This window comes from Herpailurus yagouaroundi, unplaced genomic scaffold, assembly GCF_014898765.1.
Source record: "Herpailurus yagouaroundi ecotype Mexico unplaced genomic scaffold, PumYag 196, whole genome shotgun sequence".
In the NCBI taxonomy this organism is placed as follows: Eukaryota; Metazoa; Chordata; class Mammalia; order Carnivora; family Felidae; genus Herpailurus; species Herpailurus yagouaroundi.
The window spans coordinates 2,114,019-2,139,250 of record NW_024412427.1 but is presented as its reverse complement, the minus strand read 5'-3'; the positions used below and the strand labels follow the sequence as shown (position 1 = coordinate 2,139,250).

Here is a 25,232-nt window from a genome sequence, read left to right as displayed (position 1 = left end):
GAGAGAGAATCCCAAGCAGGCTCTGCACTGTCAGCAGACGTGGGGTTCCATCTCATGAACTGTGAGATCGTGACCTGAGCCAAAATCAAGAGTAGGATACTCAACCGACTAAGCCACCCAGGTGCCCCAAGAGTTTCATTTTTTTTTTTTTTTACGTAATGATTATCCAAACAATTGGAGAAGACAAGTAGAAAGACAAAGAGCCAAGCAAGTTATGCAGCACATTCTGTGTGTAACCCAGAAATCCCTCTCTTTTCAGGGCTCAGCCTCCCTCTCCTATGAAGTGATGTGTGGGCACAGCCCGGCACTGTATTTCCCTGCGCCTGGGGTCCTCATTCTGGAAAGGGTGACGCAAGATGGCCTAGGGAGGAGGTCTTTGGCATTTCAAGTTTCCTCAAATGATCCAGAGTGGGCATTGACATAACATGGTTAGTCGTCTTCAGCTCTCCATCTGCTGTGACTTCCAGGCAATCTTTATTTTCCAAATGTCCAGTGAGTATTGGTTGGACCGGATGACAGACGGGCTTACAACACACACACCCTGAAGCATGGACAAGTCACGGATAATGTACAGTCTAAATCTACACAGAGAAAGAGAAACATTTTCCTAAAAATTTTCCCCATAATTTGCAAAGCTATCCTTTCCACAAAGGAGCTAGTATTGAATGTTATTTCACAAAACATTCCCTTTGTTCCTTTCAAACTGCGACTCTTGCAACCTGTGGGGAATTGGAAACAGTTTACACAGAAAACAAGTCAAGGCTTTCACAGGACTGTGTGTGCAGCCCAGCAGGTCACCTGCCCCCTCCCAGCTCCCGGTCTGGAGGGGAGATATGGTTTGTTCTTTCTGATTCAAGTGCATTTTTTCCTTGATTGCAATTACATTTGATATACCGTTTCAGATCCTCTTTTTTGGTTTACATGATAACACAATCTCCCAGTGTTATGCAAACCTCATAGCTCTCATGATCTTCATGAGAGCAGGGGCCAGGTCGATCTGCCCTATCAACCTTTTGCACAGCATGTACTTGGCATGGACAGGAAACCATGGTTCAGCTGAACTCAGCTAATGGCCACATTGCTCACTTCAAGGCTGTGTCATCGTTCCTGTATCTCCACTGGACAAACAGTCATTCCCAGTTCTTGGTTTCTATTATAGATTGCATGTACATGTAAATCTTTGTACGTGAATCGTTTTTTCGTTATTTCAGATTTTTGTGCTAGGACAGATGTCTGGAAGTGCAATGTACTGGGTCAAAGGGTTTGGATATTTTTAAGGCTTTCAACACAAATCATCCTCACTCTCTGTTCCCTGCAAGGCCTTTATGAAAATCAAATGAGACAGAGGATATAAATGATCATGTTAGGAACTCCCAGGGTGTCTGGCGTATAGTCAGCCCTCAAGAAATGCTGCCCACCTTTAAACAAGAGACACATCACACTTACATACAGAGATGCACAAGGGTGCCTGTAAACATACAGATCTATAATACAAATGCACCCACCCGCTTGGTACTGACCCTCTCGTCCACATAAAGTGTATGCTCCCCTGGGAATCTACAAACAGGCACGCCGGGCCGGTCAAATTCTAATGTGAAAAGAACCACAAAACGCAGATTCTGGGGTGCCTGGGTGGCTCAGGCAGGTAAGCGTCCAACTTCGACTCAGGTCATGATCTCACAGTTCATGAGTTCGAGCCTTGCATTGGGCTCTATGCTCACAGTTCAGAGCCTGGAGCCTGGTTTGGATTCTGCCTCTCTCTCTCTCTCTCTCTCTCTCTCTCTCTCTCTCTGCCTCTCCCCTGTTCACACTCTGTCTCTCTCAAAAATAAATAAACATTAAAAAAGAACAAAACGCAGATTCTGATGCAGTGGGTCTTGGATGGGACCTGAGCTGCTATATTTGTTAAGCATTCAGGTATGCCGATGCTGCTGGCCTGGGGACTACCTCTTGGGTGCCAAGCAGGTATGCCACAAAGACACAACAGGCACCTAGAAACACACATGTAGGCATATGTAAAAACCCCCACATGGACACGCATTTACAATTTCTCAGAAATACAATAGGAAACAGGAGTCAGACTTCAAGCGCATGGATCCATGCCTGATGGAAACAATGTTAGCACCTACCTAGCACCTAAGAAAAGCTATGCTCTGTGGTTTGTTGGGGCTGCATTGAAACACCGGCTGGTCCTTGCCAAGGGAGGAGGGAACAGATAAAAGCAGTGGCCAGGGTTCAGGTAGTGCCGGGGGCGGGGGAGGTGGGGCAGAGAAGGACAGGATAGGACAATCGAGACGACGTTTCCCTGAAATAAGTGCTGCTCCCACAAAACAGGGCTTGGATTCCTCCCGAAATGTCAGATCCCACCTCTTTGGAACCTGGCAGCCTTCCCTTCCTCAGATCCATGCCTCCAGTAGCATTTAGCTCCTCCACCGCCCCAGCCTCTCAACTGCCCCAGGGTCAGAAAGGCAGGCAGCGTCAGGAAAAGGGGCATTTGGGACTGTGGCTCTGGTTCCGTCCCACACTTGATGCCCCATGAACACACGGGCGACACCCTGCCCTTTCAGAGCCCCAGTCTCTCCGTCTTCGCACCAGGGTGCAACCCGTCGCCATCTCTTCCCAATTTCTTACCTCCTTTCTGCTACCCCCAGCTCAGACAGTCTGCACGCCTGTGTTTCATTCAGTTGATCTTCCAGGGGTCATGTGATCCAGTCTTCGTAGTGTATTCATGAGGAAACGGAGACCCTTAAAGAAGAAAGTGTTAGGGGCGCCTGGGTGGCGCAGTCGGTTAGGCGGCCGACTTCAGCCAGGTCACGATCTCGCGGTCCGTGAGTTCGAGCCCCGCGTCGGGCTCTGGGCTGACGGCTCAGAGCCTGGAGCCTGTTTCGGATTCTGTGTCTCCCTCTCTCTCTGCCCCTCCCCCGTTCATGCTCTGTCTCTCTCTGTCCCCAAAATAAATAAGTGTTAAAAAAAAATTTAAAAAAAAAAAAAAAGAAGAAAGTGTTAGTCCGCGGTTTTGGAACCCGTGCCCCTCCTCTCAGTTGACCTTGCAACCCCAGCCAGCGAATTGCCTGCCCTAAGACGAGTTTGTCTGATGAAGAAGCCAGCTACAGCCGCACCTCCTGTTTAGGACATCGAGACAACTTCCCACAGGAGAGAATACATTCAGGCACTTGAGACAATGTCTCCATTCTCTCTGAGGGGGTATGGATGCCTACTTCAGAGATTTTTCCATATTCTTCTGGTCCGCTTTTTCTGATGTACTTGTGATTTCTAATATTTCCAATGTACAAACTTGATATATAATTTGCCAACATATTCATATTAATTTTCATATTAATTAACCTGTTGTAGACTACAGTACGGGGAGAAAAGTGCTTAAAACATAAATATGCAATGTAATGAGTTGTTATAAAGCAAACCCCATGTAAGCACCGCTCAGATCAAGATGAAAAAAATATTTCTAATGACTTCAAAGCCACTATCCACCTTTTCCCAGCTGTAATCCCCTTCTTCAAGCAAAGGGAACAAGTAAGCTGATTTTGGGGGTAATCACCTCCTTGCTTTTTAGTTATACATTGAATTTTATATAAATTTTTTGAGCCATTTATATGTTTTCACTCACTGTTATGCTTTTAAGTTCATCCAAGTTGTTGTGTGTAGCTTTTACATATACATATACATGTACATTTTACATGTACATTTACATTTATATCCAGTATGAATATATCACACTTTTTCCATCATTCTAGTGCATACTAATGGACAACTGGGTTGTTTCCAGATTTTGGTTATTTTGGATGATGCCATTACAAATATTTCCGTTACCTGCCTCTTCCATACATGTAAATGCACTTATATTGGGGTTTGCTGCATCAGAAACAATGTGTTTTCTCAAATTTATTAGATCACAACCAATTGTTTTCCAAAGAAATGCCCCCAGCTTACTCTTTCCCCAGCAGTGGATGAGCATTCCGGTTGCTCCTCATCCTTGTAAAAAACAACTCAGTGTTGCTAAACAATTCAACGTTTGCAATTTGGTGGATCTGTAGTAGTGTCTCATTTTTGGTTCTAATTTGCATTTTCCTGAGTAGTAATGAGGCTGAATGCTTCTAAGATGTTTTTTGGACATTTGCATTTCATTTTTGTTTGTGAGGAGGCTATTCATGTATTTGATAGATCTTTTTACTAGACTGACTATTCTTGACATTTATTTATAGGAGTTCTTTCTTATATATATTCTGGATGTGAGTCCTTTGTTGGTGACATGCACTGCAAATATCTTCTACCACCTGTGGTTTGCCTTTTAATTTTCTTAACAGTATCTTTTGTTAAACAGAAAATTTAAATTTGTTGTAGTTAAACTTATCAATCCTCTTTATAGTTAGTGTTTTTGTGTTCTCTTTAAATAATCTTTCTCTAGACTGAAGTCATGAAAATATTACCCTCTATTACATTCTAAAATCTTTTTGGTTTTGCTTTTTATACTAAGTCTACAACCCGTTTGGAACTGATTTTGCATGTAATGAGAGGCAGTGATCAAGTTTCTCCTCTTTTTCTTTTTTTAGAAGTACGGGTATGTATATGGATATTTGTCCCAGCGACCTTTATTGAAAAGACTCCCTTTTCCCTGCAAGACAACCTGTGACATAAATCAGCTTCCTGTATATATGCAGGGGACTCCTTGGGGGCTCTTTATCCTATTCTGTTTGTGCTGGTTTTCAATTTACTGCCTCTCAGTTCCAAATCCATCCTTCACTGCTGGCTTGTCATATGGGAATATTTCTCCCTTACCAGCTTGCATGCGGTTCATCTTTGTCAGTAGTGGGTGCAGGATAGGCATTGGAGGAGGAAAGGGCTTCCCTTCCTGGTTCAGATATGCTTTTCTATTTCTTGCTTCTGCCCTGCTGCCCTGATGTGTGGTACTGTTACCAGAGAGAGAACCTAGTCCGAATTCAGTTTCGGTTGCTTGCTGCTCAGAAATCAATACTCGAGAGACAAGTGATGATGAGAAAGGAACAGTTTTTTCATTCAGGAAGCTGAGAAGATGGTGGACTAACACCTCAAAGACCACCTTCCCTGTCCAGGGGAAGCCGGAGGGTTGTAAAGGGGAAGGCATAAAAAGGGGAAGAGAAGCAGGTGCCCAGCCATTAGTCATATGTGAAGACGACCCTGAACACACTTGCTGACATCAGGGGCTGCTGTTTTTGAATGTGGTCAGGCCTTATCTTCTGGGAGGGTTTGGTCCTTCACTCCTCAAGGCCAGTGGTCTGCAAATCTCAAGGGAAATTAGTTCTGCTACAGACCAAGGGACTTAGGTTAAGCAGCAGGTGCATAAGCTTAAAGCAAGTTAACCCTCCGAGCAGTTGGAGTGCTGTTACAGTACCGCTGGTGGAGCTCACCCAGCAGGTGTGTTCGGTGAAAGCTCACACAGGCAGCTCCCAGAAGCTTCCATGAATAACCTGACAGACTTCTTAAGCATGAGTCCTACAGGTGCCCCAGCTTGCTGCTTGCTTACGGCTTCCCAGTTAGTTCAACAGCACCCCCAGCAGGCAGCTTCTCGGAGCATTTCTCCAGCACCCTAGCTAGCCTCTGCCCAGGGACTGTGCAACGCTCGGGTTTTGGACAACCCAGCCACTTGTCCGCCAACCAGCAGGTTGCCACCACACCCTCTCCGGTGAGTCTGAATCCCAACCTTGGAGAGGATTTACTCTCCTGGTAGTTGGTCCCTTCCTTGACTACTCTTCCTCAGCGCTGGGGCTTTCTTTAGCCTACTCTTTCATTCCTTTTTACTCCCTGTAACCATTAATAATATTCATATTAAATGTGCCCCGTTCACATTACTATATTCTTTCTGTCTTCTCACTTGGTGCTAATGTACCATTGGTCTGTGAGTCTAGCCTTGGCCAATATCACAGTATTTTATTTACTCTTACTTTATTAAATTATTGATAGTTTGTGGAGTATTTCTGCCTTATTCCTCTATTCTTCTTCAAGGATATGTCTTTGTTATTCTTGTTCTTTTGCTTTTCCAAATGAATTTTTAGAATAGCTACTGCAAGATACATACACATGCAAGCAAACAAAACAGCAAAAATCCGTGTTGGGATTAATTGGGATTGCATTGACTCTGTAAATAAATGTGGGGGAAAGGTACATCTTTACAGTATTAGGATCTCCAATTTATGAATATGGTATATCTCTCTACTTCGATCTTCTTTAATTTCTCTCAATAAACTTTTACCATTTTCTGCATAGAGATCATGCACATCTTAATTTTATCTCTATTGATTTGATTCTTTTTCTGCTATTGTAAGAAGTTTCATCCAATTTTTTCTTCCTGGAATATAGAAATACAATTAATTTTTTCAATGCTTGATTCTCAAAAATATTGATTTTGTACTCCGGGAACTTGATAACCTTTCCTGTTAATTTTAATAATTTACCTGTAGATATTTTTGGATTTTTGTCATTATCCTTTTGGATAGTGACACTTTGATATCTTTTTCCTTTCCAATTCTTGTAACTTTTATTTCGTTTACTTGTCCTAATGCACTGGCTGAACATCTGATACAGTGTTGAAAGAAACGGTGATAGCAGGCATCTTTGTTTTGTTTTTGCTTTAAAAAAAAGTCTTGGAACACCTGGGTGGCGCAGTTGGTTGAGCGTCCGACTTCAGCTCAGGTCATGATCTCATGGTTCATGACTTCGAGCCCCACGTCGGGCTCCGTGAGCCTGGAGCCCAGAGCCTGGAGCTTGCTTCATATTCTGTGTCTCCCTCTCTCTCTGCCCCTCCCCTGCTCTCTCTCTCTCCCTCTCTCTCTCTCTCTCTCCTCTCTCAAAAACAAACAAACAAACAAACAGACAGACATTAAAAAAATAGCCTTCCTAAGAAAAAGTCTCTGGGGCTCCTGGGTGGCTCAGTCCATTAAGCATCTGACTTTGGCCCAGGTCATGACCTCACGGTTCATGAGTTTGAGCCCCGAGTCGGGCTCTGTGCTGACAGCTTAGAGCCTGGAACTGCTTCTGGTTCTGTGTCTCCCTCTCTCTCTGCCCCTCACACCTTGTCTCTCTCTCTGTCTCAAAAATAAATAAACAGTAAAAAAAAAAAAAAAAAAAAAAAAAAGTCCTCAACATTTTGCCTTTAAGTACAATTGCTATAGAGTTTTGTTACGGATACCCTTTAACAGCTTAAGGAAGTTCCCATCTGTTCCTAGTTTGCCAAGAGTCTTAAGATGAATGGCCACTGAATTGTTATTAAGTGCATTTTCTGCAACTATTGGCATGATCTCATGACTTCCTCCTTTATTATGTTACAGTGAAAAGTTACATTGATTGCTTTTCTACTGCAAAAACCACCTTCTATCACTTGGATAAACACAGCTAGATCATTATCCTTTCTGTAGACTGTGTCATTCTGTTTGCTACTATTTTAAGATGTTTTTTTCCATGTTCATCAGTGCAAGTGGCCTGTAATTTCCTTTTCATGGTGTTCTTGCTGCACATTGGAACTAAGGTTATGCTAGCCTCATTAAATGAGTTGGGAAGTATAGCTTTTCATTTGAATCTCCTGGAAATTTTTATAAGAATTAACATGCTTTCTTCCTTTAATACTCGGTAAAACTTGCCAGCAAAGTGGACTTGCCAGGAAAGCAGAGTCAGAAATTTTTCCACACACTTAATGCCTTCAATATCTGTTGTAATATTCATGTTTCTATTTTGTGTTCGTTTGGGTACGTTGCATTTTTCTAGTGAGAAAGTCAGCTTAACTCAGAAGTAAAAATCTGCCCTACTATTCATCAGCCTGGTAGAAGTGACACAGATAAATCTCCCTGCAAAGTTAACAGAAGATATCTCTCCCTGTGACATGCTGTAGCTGTCAAGTGCTGTTAAGGACCCACTCTTTGAGTTACTATCATTTTCTTAGTCACTGGGAAACCATGTTTTCTAAAATCACAGATTATCAGAAACTATGCTTGAAACTATATCAGTAAGAATACAGCATTCCATTCTTACCTGAAGCATCTAAGTCACTTTGGTATTAGAGAAGCAGCCTTAGGGTGGCTGGGTGGCTCAGTTAGTCGAGCGTCCAGCTCTTGGTTTTGGCTCAGGTCATGATTGCACAGTTTTGAGAGTTCAAGCCCCTCATTGGGCTCCCTGCTGACAGTGCAGAGTCGGCTTGGGATTCTCTGTCTCCCTCTCTCTGCCCCTACCCGACTAGCGCTGTCTCTGTCTCTCTCAAAATAAATAAATAAACTTAAAAAAAAAAACAAGGGGCGCCTGGGTGGCGCAGTCAGTTGAGCGTCCGACTTCAGCCAGGTCACGATCTCGCGGTCCTGGAGTTCGAGCCCCGCGTCAGGCTCTGGGCTGATGGCTCAGAGCCTGGAGCCTGTTTCCGATTCTGTGTCTCCCTCTCTCTCTGCCCCTCCCCCGTTCATGCTCTGTCTCTCTCTGTCCCAAAAATAAATAAACGTTGAAAAAAAAATTTTTTTTTAAAAACAAAAAAACCAGAGAAGCAGCCTTGATTTCCAGTCCAGGTACAGAGCTTCAGATAAGGAATTTCTTATTTCCTTGGAAACTACATAATTAAGATAAATGTGAAATGTGTTAAGAAATCCCTTATTCGTTTCAATTTCACCCAATCCCTGCCTTTCTCTGAAATCTTACTATAGTTCCACCTTCTCCTTTGTTGAGATGCTGTGTTGTCCCCTCTGGGCACGATCCCTTCAATGCAATGAATCTGCCTGCAGGAGACTACAAGTTTGCTGTTTACTTATCTTGGGCTGATTGCGTGAAGTACTAGGAATGTTTCTATTTTATCTAAATTTTTAAATGTATTGACACCATATTGTTCATTTGCCTTATGTGATATCTCCAGCATCTGTAGTGATGTCCACTTTTTCTTTCTGAAAATGATTACTTTACCTTTTCTGTTATTTATTCAATTGGTGTTGCCGGAGGTTAATGTATTATGAAAACCTTTTTAAAGAACCAACTTCTGGCTCAGATGATCTCTCAGTTGATCTTCCTTGTTTTTTATTTCATCGTTTTCTACTCTTGATCATTTCTTAACACATGCATTATGGTTTCTTTAGTTGTTATTTTTGGATATGCTTGAGATGCTGCTTTGCTATCTGAATTTGACTTTTTCTTCTTTACTCATATATGTGTGTAAGGTGATACATTTCCATTTAAGTTCTGCTTTAGGTACAACCCACTAGTTTTGATAAATAGCATAGTCATAATCATTTCGTTCATAATATTTTCTAAATTTCATTTTCATTTCTTCTTTGGTTGTCTTTTTGTTTATTTATTGTTTTCACAGTTGTGTTTTCATCAGAGAACATACTCCAAATGATTTCGATTCTCAAAAATCTGATATAACCATATAAAACAGTGATGGCAGACGGCCAGACTGTTTCCAAAATGGCTGCTCAGGCTACATTCCCCACAGATCATGCAATTCCTGTATCCCCACATTCTCACCAAATCACCAAACCTTGGTAGGATGTAACTATCTAATGTTTGCTGGTATAACAGATGTAAGGGATATCTTTTTGTTGTTTTAATTTGTAAACCTCTGCACAAGGACCTCTTCTGAGGTCAGACCCGTGGAGCATTCAGCCGCCCCCAGTCCTAGCAGATATTAGAGGAAGGGAGATTCACACATCTTGCTGACCATTTGCTGTGGACTTTGTTTGTTACAAACAAAGCAGCCTTGCTTTTAAGCCTCTAATAACACCTGCCTGGAGCCTGTACCATGGGGCATCTTGGCGTTTGCCTCACTTACTACTCCACAGATCCAGCGTGGAGCTCCCACTGCCACCCAATGTGGACTATCCCAGGTGGAAGCCTTCCCCCATGGAGGCATAGGGTGGTCACTAGGGGAGAACTTTATAGCCTTCTGGCTACAGATGTCCTGAAAGAGCTAGTCGTTTGAGTAGAAACACTGATGACCAGTATCAGATGACCACCTTACCTGACAGCTGCTAAAGTCTGTGAGTGTAGGTGACATGGAATTCAGGAAACTTAGCACAAAAGGGGAATTTGGACTTGGAAGAGACATGATTAAAAAATCGGTGACAGGGTGCCTGGGTGGCTCAGGCATTAAGCAGCCTACTTTGGCTCAGGTCATGATCTCATGGTTCGTGAGTTCAAGTCTCACATCAGGTAAGCCTGAGCCCGCTTCAGGTAGAAACATGAGCCCTGCTTTGGGTGAGCCCCCCTTTTCTCTCTCTCTTTCTCTTTCTCTCTCTCTCTTTCTCTCTCTCCCTTTTTTCCCCCCTCTCTCTCTCTCTCTCTGCCCCTTGCTCACTTGCACCCTCTCTCTCCCACTCAAAAAAAAAAAATCGGTGACAAATCTGGAGAAGAAATATATAGACAGACCTCTCTGAATGGGCAAAAAAAAAAAAAAAAAAAAAGTGAAGACATTTATGTCTTATGTGAATGCTCACCAAAGGGTGACCTCAACAGGAGAATTTTAATAATCAAGTAAATAGCATGATCTGTTTTGTGGATACTATTCAGCCTCTTTCCTCAGTCACCCCTGCATTGCCCTATGGACTCATGCCCTGTGGCTCAAAGTGACCATGGGGCATGGGTGGAGGTTATGCATGGGCTCAGTAACATGGTCTCCAGACACCAAGGCTAACCTGACTGTGGCCACTTCTGGACGCCAGTCTGCCAACAGCAGAGACCGACACTGATCCCTGGTATAGAGCTATTCCCCAGAGCGATCGACCAGTACTTGGTGGCAGGTTGGTTACATCGGACCACTTTCATCATGGAAGGGGCAGCATTTTGTTCTTACTGGAATGGCACTTACTCTGGACATGGATTTGACTTCCCTGCATGTGATGCTTCTGCCCAAACTACCACCCATGTACTTGCAGAATGCCTTCTCTACCATCATGGCATTCTGCACAACATTCCTTCTTCTTTTTTTTTCTTTTTTCTTTTTTTTTTTTTTTAGAGAGAGAGAGAGAGAAAGAGAGAGAGCATGTGTATGCAACAGGGGAGGGGCAGAGGGAGAGGGAGAAACAGAATCTTAAGGAGATTCCACATCCAGCACAAAGCCTGATACGGGGCTCAATCCCACAACTATGAGATCATGACCTGAGCTGAAATGAAGAGTCAGATGCCCAACCAACTGAGACACCCAGGTGCCCCCACACAACATTGCTTCTGATCAAGTACCTACCTCGCTTCATAGCCAAAGAAGTGTGGCAATGGGCAACTGTTCGTGGAATTCACTGGTATTACCGTCTCCCCCACCCTGAAGTTGCTGGCTTCATAGAACAGTGGAATGGCCTTTTGAAGACTCATAGTGTCAGCTAGGTGGCAATACTTTGCAAGGCTGGGGCAAGGTTCTCCAGAAGCCTGTACATAATCTCAGTCAGTTTCTAATATATTATGCTGCTTCTCCCATAACCGAGATTCATAGGTTCAAAATCAAGAGGTGGAAATGGGGGTGATACTACTCATTATCATCCCTAGTCACCCAATAGCAAAATTTTTGCTTCCCGTCTCCATGATTCTGTGTGCTGTTGGCCTAGAGGTATTAGTCCCAAAAGGAGAAATGTTTCCACCAGGAGACACAATGCTGATTCCATTAACTGGAAGTTAAGACTGTCACCCGCTCACTTGGGGCTCCCCATGCCTCTAAGTCAATAGGCAAAGAAAAGAGTTACAGTGTTAGCCAGGATGATCGGTCCTAACTTCCAAGGGGAAATTGGAGTACTCTCCCACAATGGAAGAGTATGTCTGGAATATAAGAGATTTCTTAGGGCACCTCTTAATATTGTCATGTTCTGTGAGTAAGGCCATTAGAAAACTACAACAACCCAATCCAAGCAAGGCTCCTAATGGCCTTAGACCCTTCAAGAATGAAGGTTTGGGTCACCCTATCAGGTGACCAAGAACTACAACGAGCTGAGGCACTTGCTGAAGACAAAGGAATATAGAATGGGTAGCAGAAGAGGATAGTTATAAATACCAGCCACATGCACGTGACCAGTTACAGAAATGAGGACCATGACATAATTGTCATGACATTTCCTCCTTATTTTGCTATGAATACATTTGTGTGTGTCTTACACACACACAAATTACATACATTTCTTCTGTCTTATTACCTTATCATGTAACATATGCTGTATAGACTTTATATCATAGTATTTGTTAATTTTACATTATAGTATTTAAGTTACCAGATATCAAGGAGGAAATCAAATATCACTCAAGGATTTTTACCTCCTTTTTTGGGACGGAATTAGTGTGTTTTAGGTTGTACAAAGAATAACTATATCATGTTTGGAAGAACCATGACCTTGTTATTGTCTTTCTTTAGAGATTAAATAGGATTTAAGGAGATGCATATGGGTGTCAAGTTGACATGGGCTGGGCTTGTGGGTACTTTCTTGGGTCGACTTAACTGGCCACAAAATGCCCGGATTAAGCATTTTATCTGGGTGTGTGTGTGAGGATGTTTCCAGATAAGATGAACACTTGAATATGTGAACTCAGTAAAGTAGAATTCCCTCCCCAATGTGGATGGGGCCCATTCAATACACTGAGAGCCTGAATAGAACAAAAGGTGAAGGAAGAAGGAATCCACACCTTTTTTTCCTGCCTCGTTGTTTAAGTTGGAACATCTCACTTCATTTTTTTTTTTATTTAAAAAAAAAAATTTTTTTTTTCAACATTTATTTATTTTTGGGACAGAGAGAGACAGAGCATGAACAGGGGAGGGGCAGAGAGAGAGGGAGACACAGAATCGGAAACAGGCTCCAGGCTGTGAGCCATCAGCCCAGAGCCCGACGCGGGGCTCGAACTCCCGGACCGCGAGATCGTGACCTGGCTGAAGTCGGACGCTTAACCGACTGCGCCACCCAGGCGCCCCTCTCACTTCATTTTTTTCCTGCTCTTGGACTGGAATTTACACCATCATATCCCCTTGTTCTTAAGCCTTCAGACAGGAACTGTATTATGACACAGACTTTCCTGTCTCCAGCTTGCAGACTGTAGATTATGGGATTTATCCTCCATAACTGCGCAAGCCAATTCCTCATCATAAAGGAATGAAAGAAAGAAAGAGAGAGAGAGGAAGGGAGGGAGGGAGGGAGAGGAGAGAGAGAGACAGACAGAGACAGAGAAAGAAAGAAAGAAAGAAAGAAAGAAAGAAAGAGGGAGGGAAAGAGAAAGAGAGAAAGAGAGAAAAAGAGAGGAAGGAAGGAAGGAAAGAAGGAAGGAAGGAAAGAAGGGAGAAAGAAGATTGCTGGTTCTGTTTCTCTGGAGAACCCTGACTAATACATTGTGTTAAAGATTACTGTTAAATTCAGTAAAAAGTTGTTAGTGTGAACTTAAAAAAAAAAAAAAACCAATTGATTTCATTATTAGAGTTTTGCCCTAAGCAATTGTAAAAATTCCTCCTTGTTATATAACAAATGTCCACAAATGCACAGATTTCCTTTCAGATATTCTGTTCTGTTCCATTAGGCTATTTGTTTATTCTTGTAGCAACATCATCTTCCATTAATTAATGGTGGCTCAGTTGGTTGAGCACCTGACTCTTGACTTCAGGTCAGGTCATGATCCCAAGGGTCATGGGCTCAAGCCCTGCATCAGGCTCCACACTGAGTTGAAGCCTGCTTAAGTTTCTCTTTCTCTCTCTCTCTCTTTCTCTGTCTCTGTCTCTCTCTCTCTTTCTCTCTCTCTCAGGGCACCTGGGTGGCTCAGTTGGTTAAGTATCTCTTGATCTCAGCTTAGGTCATGATCTCATGATTTGGTTAGTAAGATCGAGCCCTGTGTCCAACTCTGTACTAACAGTAGGGAGCCTACTTGGGATTCTCTCTCTCTCCCTCTCTCTCTTCCCCTCTTCTGCCCTCTCTCTCTCTCTTTCATTCTCTCTCTAAAAAATAAATAAACATTAAAAAATTTTTTTAAAAAGATGTTTTAAGACTTTCTCCCCCTTTCTGCCCCTCTCCCCTGCTCACTCTCTCTAAAAAAAATAACAAATATAATAATAATAATAATTAATATAATCAATAACATTTTGATACCTGGTCTGGATTACTCCTATTGTTGTACTTTTAAAAAATGTTCTTGGTCCTTTTGCAAACTTTCTACTAATATATTAACTGTAGGATCACTTTGTCAAATTGTGTTTAAAAAATCGTTAGGGGCACCTGGGTGGTTCAGTGAATTAAGCCTCCAACTCCTGACTTCAGCTCAGGTCGTGATCTCATGGATCATAAGTTCAAGCCCCAAGTTGGGCTCCACAGTAACAGTGCAGAGCCTGCTTGGGATTCTCTCTCTCCCTCTCTCTTTGCCCCTCCCCTGCTTGTGCTCTCCTGCTCTCTCTCTCCCTTTCTCAAAATAAAGAAATAAACTTAAAAAATCATGTTGGAATTTTTATTACAGTTACATTGAATTTATAAATGATCCTTTAATGAGTTATAATCTTGACCTTATTGAGTCTTCCCACACATAAACATTTTTTCTCTGTTCAGTTCTTATTTTAGACCTTCAACAAATTTGTTCTTTAATCCACAAGGTCTGGCATAATTTTTAGATTCATTCCTAGGTGAATTGTAGGGTTTTTTAATTTGATTAATTATCTCTACTTTCTATTATTTCTGATTCATTATACATAATGGGAGAAATGCTGTAAAATTTTATACATCAGAGTTGTATATCCAGCAACTCTGATGAAACTTATTTCATCAACTTTATTGAATATCTTCAACTGTTAGGTAGGAAATGATACTATCCACAAATACTGACAGTTTAGTATCTTTCTTTCTGCTCTTACATACCTAATCCCTGATCTCATCTCACTGCATAGGTTGCTATATCTCATACACTGTTGGAAAATTGCAGTGATCCTTATTCTGTTTCTGATTTTAGTGACAGTAACTCTGAAAATTCAGCTGAATGTGGGTTTTGCTATAGTTTCAGGTAGGTTTCCTGTTTTGTTTTGTTTTGTTTTTAGTTAATTTCTGTCCTTTCATTTCTATTCTTTTTTTAGGTTTTTTTTTTAAGTTTTTATCTATGTATTTTGAGAGAGAGAGAGAGTGCTCACATGCATGCACACAGGGGAGGGGCAGACAGAGAGGGAGAGAGAGAATCCCAAGCAGGCTCCACACTGTCGTCACAGAGCCCGACATGGGGCTCAAACTCACAAACTGTGAGATCACGACCTGAGCCAAAACCAAGAGTTGGATGCTTAACTGACTGAACCACCCAGGCGCCTCTCATTTCTATTCTTAATTTTAATAAAGAATTCATGTTGGACTTCTTTGAAAACTCTTTAAACTTTCATGAATTCTAAGTTTTAACATTTTATTTAGGATGTTCCCAACTTTGTTCAGAGAAAATGACATTGCCTTATAATTATCTTTTCTTCTACTGTCCGTATTTGGTTGCAATAGCAGATTTTTGCTGACCTCCTTGAATTAGGTATCTATTGCTGCATAACAAATTGCCCCCAAACTTAGCACCTTAAAATCATAAACATTGTCTCACAGTTGGAGGGTCAGGAAGCCGGGAGTAGCTTCACTGGCTGCTTCTGAGTCACGGTCTGTCACAAGGTTATAATCGAGCTATGTGCTGGGACTACAGTCATTTCAAGACTAGACTGGGGTGGGGGCATTTGGGTGGCTCAGTCGTTTAAGCGCTCCACTTCGACTCAGGTCATGATCTCATGGTTTGTGGGTTCAAGCCCCACATTGGGCTCTGGCAGTGCAGAGCCTACGTGGGATTCTCACTCTCTCCTCTCTCTCCGCCCCTCCCCTTCCTGATCATGCTTTTTCTTTCTCTCAAAATAAATAAATAAAACTAAAAAAAAAAAAAAAAGACTAGACTGGGGCTGAAAACTGCATGCTCCCTCACGTGTTTGTTGGTGAGCCTCAGTTCCTCTCAGGCTGTTGACCAGACCCATTATTTCCTTACGTGATAGGCCAGGCCACAGATGGCTGAGTGTCTTCGTGACATGGTGGCTGAGTTGTGCCAGAGCAGGTGATCAAAGAGAGGGCGTGTGCTCCCCAGATGGAAGGTGCCACCTTTTACCCATCTCCTCTCATCAAGACATAACTGTCTCTCACTCTGCAATAATTTATTTGTCACGTGAGCCCACCATGCAAAAACATGGGAGGACCCACACGAGGGCGTGAATCCTAAGAGGTGAAGGTCACTGGGAGGCAACCCGGTGGGAGGGGGGTGCCACCCCACTCTCTGCATAAATAAAATGACACTTCCTCTTTCCCCTCTTTCCTGAAAGTCAAGTCAATACATCCAATTGCTTCTCTTAGAACATTGGTTGCGTGTAGTACGTGGAATGCTTTTTCCAGATCAGTGACATTTTCCAGGAAAAGACTGAACTACAATTGTGTCTCGTCCATTTTTGTATGTCACAGTCCAATCAAGTTCTCTGCTTCCTTTGGGCTCCAAAGAGCACAGAGGAATGGGGAGCACGGTTCCCTGCTTGCCCTGAGTTCTGGGAGTCCAGCTCCTGTTAACTCTTTGCTTCATGGGGCCAAGAACAACATCTCTCTCATGTGCTACTGGCCAGCAGCTGCCATAACATAACCCGCCGTGACAATACTCTCATTGTGGGGAAAGACAGCCCCACGCATGCGTCCCCCACTCAGCAGCATAAGAACGGCCTTGGGCTTGGAATACCTACTTACCAAGAGATAAGGTGCTCGAGTACCTTTCCCTGCGTCCAGCTTCAGTGTAGGCTCCTCTGTTCTGTGCACATGTGTGTGCCAGAGCCTCTGGCCAACCCCACTGCTGTGTGTCGTGCTTGGGGAGGGAGTGGAGCCTCCTTCTGTGGCACGAGAGGGGTGGAGGTGGGGGGAGGGGTGATGCAAATTGCCCGGCATCAGCTCCTGGGAGAAACTTGCAGGCCATGGGGAGGGAGTGGAGCCCAAGGTGGAAGGTGATCTTGCTGTTTCTTTTCTAGGTAAATAAGACATTGTTTTACCCAGTGCTTGACCGCATTGTGCTTTCCTTGGAGACTCCGATACCACGATGCAATGGGCAGAAGGGTCTGGAGTCCTCTCTCAGGACCGATAATTAGTGTGTTGTTCTTCTCAACACTTATTTTAAGGAAGAAGAAATCGTGTCTTGGGAGAGAAGGGAAATACAAGAATCTCAAAATCACCACAGAAGGCAAGTATCCACTTTTTTTTGAGGCTGCTGTGGCCTAGCAACGTTGCTTTTCATTTCATACACATTGCATACCCCAGTGCTCCAAACACACGAGGAAGCGATTTTTATTGCCACTTTGCAGCTAAAGAAATTAAGATGGACGAGGTAAAGTCACGTGTCCAAAATCGCAGAACCGGTGTTCTCAGACTCATGATGTAAATTCACGTCTATCTGGCCCCGAAGCCTCCCCCTTCCACTCGGTATGTGCAGGAGGGAGGTCTCACATCCACACATTCCGTCATCACGTCATCACGTCCCAAGCCCCGCAGCCCCGGCAAACCACAGAAGCACATGGACACAAAGAAATATGCTCATTTATTTATTCACCAATTTCCTGAAAGCCTACTGTGTGCCACGCCTTCCCCCCAAGAAGATCTTAATGGTAGAACCAAGTCTTCGCCATGGAGTGCCCCAGTGATCCGAGCCCCAGACCACAGACTAGGAATCCAGAACCTCTTCTGAACAACAGGAATCAGGCTATGAGAGAAAATCAGATCAGGGCTTCAATACAGGAACCAGACAAATTATCTCCCCATTCTTCCCCCAAGAAACTTCCCTGAGACAAAGAAAATAACAAGGTGGTGATATAGTCGAAAGAGTCGTGGCATCCGGAGACTGAGTTCAAGTCTCAGTTTTACTATAGAACTCTAAACTCAGAGCATTAAGCTGGATTTAAGCCTCAAAATCCACTGATCCTTTGGCTTTGACCCTAGACAATATGCTGGAGATCATCTTAATAATAAATTCTTAGCGCACACAGTGCTTTACAAAGCACTTTCATTATGTCCGTTTTACAGATAAGGAAACTGAGACTCAGACTTGCCGGGGGGTCCTCACTCAGAGGGGCTCGAATAAAAGCAAAGCCGCAAGTGATGCTATGGAAATCCTGGCCCTGGGGCCTGGGGAGCGGTGCCCCTGAAGGACAACGGGGCTAAGCAGAAGCTGTCCTGGGAGAGAGATCAGGAGTCCCCCTGCTCATACACAAGGGCCACCAGAGGCTTGGAACAGAGAGGACTGGTGGGCGGGGGAAAGTTGGCCCTGGGTCCCCTCCTTACCTTATTCAGGTTCCACGCAGGCTTTCCCGCACAGGCCCCTACAGCACTTGAAGTCACCCACGCACTGTTGGTCTGTCTCACAGTGGTTGGGGGGATTGAGGATCAGACACCGGCCATTGACCACAGGACACTTGCCAGGCTTCATACACGCTGGTGAAAGTAGGGCCACAGGTCAGAAGCCTTATGCCTCGGGCGCCGCCCCCTGCTTCCTGGACTCAGCCCCAGCCCAAGTGCGCAGGGAGAATCCTCTCTTCTCCATCCCCAGCACCACCTCTTCCTTCCCAGTGCCCCTGTATCTCCTGACGGCAGGATCTGGGTCTCCCCTGACATCGGGCCCCCTCTCCATGAAGGCGACCAGTTGCCCAGTGCTGACTGGATGGGTGGCTACCAACTGCCTGCTTACCTGAACGACCAGGTGACTATAGACTGAAAAACTGACCTCCCGACACGCTGGCTGTTTCACCAGCCAGGTGAGTAAATTGCTGTCTGGGACACTGTGACTCCCTGACCGGCTGACAAATTTGGCTCCACAGTTCCTGGGGAGGAGGAGACCTGGCAGGACCAGCACCCGGTCCTGTCCCCCGAGGTGCCGCCTTCTCGGGCTCACCCCCTTCCCGTGAGTCCTCCCCCCTCCTCACTTTGGTCAGAGATGACAGGGTCCAGGCATCTGATTCCGCAAGCATCGGAGCAGCAGATCTTCCTCCCTGGACACTGCCAATCACTCTGGCACTCAGGGGTCTCAAATACGTTAAGGCATCGACCAGGTTTTACAGGAGGGCAGGCTCCAGCTTTCAACGCTGTTGGAGAGAATGTTGAGGGTTAAGGAAGGAGTTGGGTGCTGAGTAGCCATCATGACTCCGGGATAAAGCACCACTCCCCAGGAGAGACGGTCACCCAGGTGATTGTCCGCAAAGTCCAGAGGGAAATGCCTGTCTGACCTCCGTGAAGAGTGACAGGCTTGACGAAGCCACACACATGGGCGGAGAAAGTCACAGATCCTGGAAAAGAGCAAAGGGCTCCCAGCCAAGGTTTCCTGCCCCGGGGAAAACAGGTCTCCACAAAGGCGAAGGAGATGGAGAGAGGTAAAGAGAGAACAAGGGCCAGGTTGAGAGGGAGAGCCAGAGGCAGAGACACGGACACTAAAGGACGGAAACAGAGACAAGGAACCAGGGAGAGCCAGAAACAGATGACTGCGGATTCACAGGCAGGGTGAAGAGAGAGAGGTAGGAAGAGAGGGAGTGGGGTCTGGGCCGACCAGATACTGTGTAAAAGAACACAGCCCAGGGGCGCCTGGGCGGCTCAGTGGGTTAAGCGTCCAACTTTGGCTCAGGTCATGATCTCACGGTTTGTGGGTTTGAGACCTGCGTCGGGCTCTGTGCTGACAGCTAGGAGCCTGGAGCCTGCTTCAGAGTCTGTGTCTCCTTCTCTCTCTCTGTCCCTCCCCTACTTGTGCTCTCTCTCTCTCCAAAGCAAATAAATAAACATTAAAAAAAATTAAAAAAAAAAAAAAAAGGAAAAAAAAGAACACAGCCCAATGCTCAGAAGCGTGCAGTCCTTGGAGCCCAGATGGACATGAGCCCCCTCCCCGCCTCAAGGAGGTCTCCTGAAACTAAGCTGAGAGATCAAAGCCTCTAGAAGGAGTCATCCCCCCACCACCAGGAGCCGCCACCTCTGCCCTGCAGCCAAGGGCTCCAACTCACAATTTCCAGCACCTTCCACAGTCCAAGGTACCAGGGTGCCCAGGGCAAGAAGCACAAGGGGGAAGAGGCTGCCGGACTGCATTGTGAGGTGAGGGGTGACTCTGAGAGTCAACGCCAAACCTCATTATTTATATCTTCACTAGTGGGCGTGGCCCCAGCAGAATTTCCTCGACCCCTCCCAGCTGCGATTGCACATACAAGAAGCCGGGTGAAGACCAGCAGTCTGGTACCATGGACACAGGGCTCTTTCCTGTCCCAGACAAGACCGCGAGGCCAACAGAGTGACCGCCAGTGAAGAAATGCAAGAGGCCGGCCTGGAAGATGTCACCAGGCTGATAAGAAGGTCATCTCAGGTGTCCTGGGGGCCCCAACCCCATTGGCCTGGCGAGAGGGAGGAGAGGGCAAGAAAAACCAGCTGCAAAGAAGCTATTTGGATCTGGAGCTGAGCGGCACCTGGCTGGCTCAGACGGGGGAGCGTGCGACTCTTGATCTCAGGGTTATGAGTTCGAGCCCCACGTCGGGGGTAGAGATTACTTAAAAAAAAATCTTGGGGCGCCTGGGTGGCGCAGTCGGTCAAGCGTCCGACTTCAGCCAGGTCACGATCTCACGGTCCGTGAGTTCGAGCCCCGCGTCGGGCTCTGGGCTGATGGCTCAGAGCCTGGAGCCTGTTTCTGATTCTGTGTCTCCCTCTCTCTCTGCCCCTCGCCCGTTCATGCTCTGTCTCTCTCTGTCCCAAAAATAAATAAATGTTGAAAAAAAAATTAAAAAAAAAAAAATAAAATCTTATATATAAAAAAAAAGATCTGGAGCTGAAACCACGGAGAGTGAGCTCTCAACTAAGACCTTGTGCAAGGGCCCCCTGGACTCTCAGGGATTGTGAAACTCTCTCCTGACTGCTCAATACAATTTCCTTCTCAAAAGTTCAGATGATATATCAATCAACCAACAGATATTTCCCCCAAATATTGACACCATTCTATCTCCAGTGCCTGTTCCATGCCTGATACATGGAAAGCGCTCGCTGAATGATTGTCAAACAAGCATGTCTGGCCAGCTTAGTTGGTAGAGCATGTGACTCTTCATCTTGGGGTCCTGAGTTCAAGACCCACGTTGGGTGTAAAATTTACTTAAAAAAAAAAATAAAAAAATAGGGGGTGCCTGGGTGGCTCAGTCGGTTAAGCAGCTGACTCTTGGTACTGGCTCAAGCTGTGATCTCGCAGTTGTGGGATTTAAACCCACATCAGGCTCCATGCTGGGTGTGGAGATTGCTTGGGGCTCTCTCTCTCTAAGTGAATAAATAAACATCTTTTAAAAAATAAAATAGGCAGCTGTCAAAGAAAAAGGTAAAGAAAGAAGAGCTCTGCCCACAGAAAATCTCTTTGGAACTCCGTTTTCCCAGCTATGCAATGGGGTGATACTAACAAATCTGCCCCCTCAGAGTCGTGAGATGAAGGGTGTGGAAGAACTTGAAAAAGAACAAATGAATTGTATTCCTTACAAGTGAAGGACATTGAACTGAATCTGGGAGCAAGGTGCAAACAGCTCCCTGGCCACCAGAACCAACATGTGGTTACAGTGTACAGTTTGAGATGCTAGAGGGATGTTTCCTACCCCCCAAATCTACAGATCTTGCGTGATAAAAAAAAAAAAAAAGATGGCTGCCATATATTGAACTTACTCCGTGGGTTACCCAGTCTGCAGAGATTGCTTCTAATTATCAAGAAGGTGATCATCATGTCTAAGATTCAACCCAAACCTGTCTGACTGCCCAAGCTCTTATATCGTGTGGCTCGTAGATGTTTCGGATTTCCCCATCCACTCCTCAGTGTGAAGGTTCGTGGAAATCGAAATAGACATTTAGGGTTGTGGGTTGTCATGCAATAATGGCTCCACATGAACTAATTCGTAAAGTACTCTCCAGCAGTCCACTGACAGCAGATCTGTCTGGGCAGAAGCCACTCTCCCGTTTACATTCTGATGGGAAAAGAGAAGGAAGAAAACTCGTATGCCCTGGGGAAGAAGGAAACTCCAGGTGTCCACTCCTAGCTCGAGCACCCAGTAGGGCAAGTAAGAGAGAGATAGAGGGTCTGACTTCCCCCCCGTGGGTAATAGCACTGTCAGCTCAAATAACCTGGCTCATGTTCAGGATTTGGGCTCTCACTTCCCCCAGCTGAAGAAAGTCTGATTCCTCTCGCACAGGGATGAGAGCGGGAAAAGCTGCCATACTCCCCACTTCCTCTTTCTTCCTATCTTCCTCAACGCCACAGTCCCGAGAGTGTCTGGCATCTTCTAAATATCTGCTTCTTAAAGAGTGAAAGGGAGAATGGTCCAGCTGGAATTCTTCATCTGTGATTGATTAGACAAGCCAACCCCTTTCCCGTCAGGAAGGAGTGTTGTGATCAATTGGCAATGACTGCCACGGGCACCGTAGGGGGATAATGACGTTGGGGGATCATTTCCGTCCTTCATACCTTCGGTTCTCTAAGTCTTTAAATCATAAACTGTTAAGATTAAAAGAGGATTTCAGAGGTCATCTAGACCAGGGGGTCAGCCAGCTACAGCCCCCAGAGCAAATTCCAGACAGCGGCCTGTTTTTCTAAATGAAGTTCTGTTGGAAACAGCCACACATTCATTTGTTTTTGTATTTCTGTGGGTACTTCCCCCCTACAGATGGCAGAGTTGCATAGTTAACGGCAAAGACCTAAACTTACTCCAACGCCTAGAATGTTCACTCTCTGGTCCTTCACAGAAAATGTTTACGGACTCCTGATCTAAACCAAACCTCCAACTTGCAGGAAGCTACTGAGGCCCTCAAGAGCAGGCACAAGCCCAGAGTTGCATAATGAGTTAATTACACAGCACCAGACTGAGATTTGCCAAAACCAGTTTACTGAACCCCGGAAGCTTTTTGGTGGTGGACACTTGCCCTCCAAACCGGATCTTAACCTGATACTGATTCTCTCAGCCTGCTTCACACGCCCTCCGTTGCCTTCTACTAAATACTACAGATTCTTTCATTCATTAAGTTCATTCACACAGAAGTTGTTTAATGAATTCTTACTGCGTGTCAGGAGCTGTGCTAGGCCCTGAGGCGACAATGAAGAAGACACACGGGGTCAATACCACATGGTCATTGAAAACCTAAACACAGTGGGAGTTCCCTGGGCTGGAAGAAACTCACTGAACCTCTCTGAGCCTCAGTTTCCTCAGCTTTGGTCTTGGTTTCTCCTATACCACATGGTGGCCGTGAGGAGTATTTGGCAAGCACTCAGCACAGTGTCTGGTCCACTCAGAATGGCAGACGTGTTCTTATTCATCGGTATCTGTACGCTGGGCACACAGGGAGCTGTCAGGCTCGAACTCAGCCCCAGGCCTTGGGTCTGGGCCCCACCTGCTCTGCCCCATTAAAGGCCCAACTGAGCCTTTCAGGACAGAGCTACTTTTAGGATGTGTGGGGGCCCGGGCAAATATTTCTTGAGGGCCCTCTGTCTATAGGAACAATATGATTAAAAAATATATTATAGGGGTGCCTGGGTGGCTCAGTTGGTTGAGTGTCTGGCTTCAGTTCGGGCCATGATCTCACGTTTCGGGAGTTCAAGCCCTGCGTCGGGCTCTGTGCTGACAGCTCAGAGCTTGGAGCCTGCTTCAGATTCCGTGTCTCCCTCTCTGCCCCTCTCCCGCTCACTCTCTCTCTCTCTCTCTCTCTCAAAAATAAATAAACATTAAAAACTTTTTTAAATACTTTACAAAATTCACTGTTCCCGTGACAGGCAGAGTGATTTATTTATGAAGATTTGGAATAATGAGAAGAAATCCCAGTGTATTTGCTTATTGTCCAATGAGAACAAGAGAAGTTTCCTCTCAGTCTCCTCACACCATTTCTTCCTCCAGGGGTCCTGAAACCAGCTCTCCACATTCTTTTTTTTTTTTTTTTAATAATTTTTCTTAATGTTATTTATTTCTGAGAGAGAGACAGAGTGCAAGCAGCGGAGAGGCTGACAGAGAGGGAGACACAGAATCCAAGGTGGGCTCCAGGCTCTGAGCTGTCAGTACAGAGCCTGATCTGGGACTTGAACTCACAAACTATGAGATCGTGACCTGAGCTGAAGTCGTATGCCTAACTGACTGAGCCACCTCCGGGCACCCCTCCATGTTCTTTACGGTCAGGGGGACTAGTTTCAGATCTCCCGGCACAAGAAAAGACCGCAAACCCGTTCTGACTCAGAGAGTGCCAAGGCTTTATGTTGTCTGTATTAAAATAATGTAGATGTTTGTGATGATTAATTTTTGTGTCACCTGGTGAGGCTATGGTGCCCCGTTGTTTGGTCAAACACCAGCCTAGGTGTTGGTGGGAAGGTATTTTTTAGACATGACTAAACATTCAAGTCAGTAGACTTTGAGCCCAGCAGATTACCCTCTGGAGTGTGAGTGGGCCTCATCCAATCAGTTGAAGGCCTTAAGGGCAAAAACAGGTTTCCCGGAGACAGGAATGTTCCATAAGACTGAAACCTAAATCCTGCCTGACTTTCTGGCCTGCTGCTCTGCAGAATACAGGCACAAGACTGCAGCATTAGCTCTTACTTGAATTTGGAGCCTGCCCTGTGGGTTTCCTACTTGCCAGGCCTCAGGATTGCATAAGCCAATTCCTTGAAATAAAGGTCACGTTCTTTCTCTCTCTCTTCCTCTATCTATCTATCTATCTATCTGTCATATAATAGTGCCATGTACAGTATGTGCATACTATGTAATATTGTAGATGTTAATATTACACATATCATATTGCTTGTCTTTCCGCAGAGCCCTGGCCGACACAAGCCTCTTCCCCCCGCCCCCCATCCCCAACATCATTTCTTCAATGCTGGTTGCACCATTGCCCCTAATACTGCATCATCCACTCTGCCTCCCCTCAGTACTGGCCTCCAACTACGGCTTCGAAGGTTGTTCTTTATCGTTACCACCAGTGTAGCTCGGGGGAAGGGTCCTTGCGGCTGGTGGGTCCTGCCCACGGATGTGCTGAGTAGTGCAGCAGGGACCCGGCCCCCGCCCCCCCCCCCCCCCCCCGCACCCCGCCGTGAGGTCTGCGCTCTCCCTGTGTGTATCCCTGAGAGGGAATAATAGAACGTGACAAAAAATACCATGGCCAATGGCAGAAGAAAGGGGAAAAGTGGGGCTTTTTGCTTGGCCAGGGGTATTTTAAGTGCCTTTAATGGCATTTTTCCCTGCTTTTGAACAAAGGGCCCACGTGTTCACTTTAGCCCGGGCCCTA

At 45.2% G+C, this 25,232-nt stretch overlaps 1 protein-coding gene across 1 annotated transcript; it reads right to left on the bottom strand.

The window, feature by feature from the left end:
• Positions 1-17,508: 17,508 nt before the first annotated feature.
• LOC121011975 (antileukoproteinase) lies at positions 17,509-20,054 on the bottom strand. Its single transcript, XM_040446764.1, has 4 exons — positions 19,967-20,054; positions 18,905-19,063; positions 18,267-18,416; positions 17,509-17,688 (listed from the first exon to the last, which is right to left on the bottom strand). Exons 1-3 carry the CDS (start codon positions 20,046-20,048, stop codon positions 18,268-18,270), a joined length of 390 nt encoding a protein of 129 aa, XP_040302698.1. The 5' UTR covers positions 20,049-20,054; the 3' UTR covers positions 17,509-17,688; position 18,267.
• Between the last annotated feature and the right edge of the window lie 5,178 nt (positions 20,055-25,232).

Excerpts from the sequence above, each read along its gene's own strand:
- LOC121011975 (XM_040446764.1), bottom strand. The coding sequence starts at position 20,048 with ATGCAGTCCGGCAGCCTCTTCCCCCTTGTGCTTCTTGCCCTGGGCACC. Across the intron at positions 19,064-19,966 it reads TGTGGAAGGTGCTGGAAATT|CGTTGAAAGCTGGAGCCTGC; the intron begins GTGAGTTGGAGC and ends TCTCTCCAACAG. Across the intron at positions 18,417-18,904 it reads CCCTGTCATCTCTGACCAAA|CGTGTATGAAGCCTGGCAAG; the intron begins GTGAGGAGGGGG and ends TACTTTCACCAG.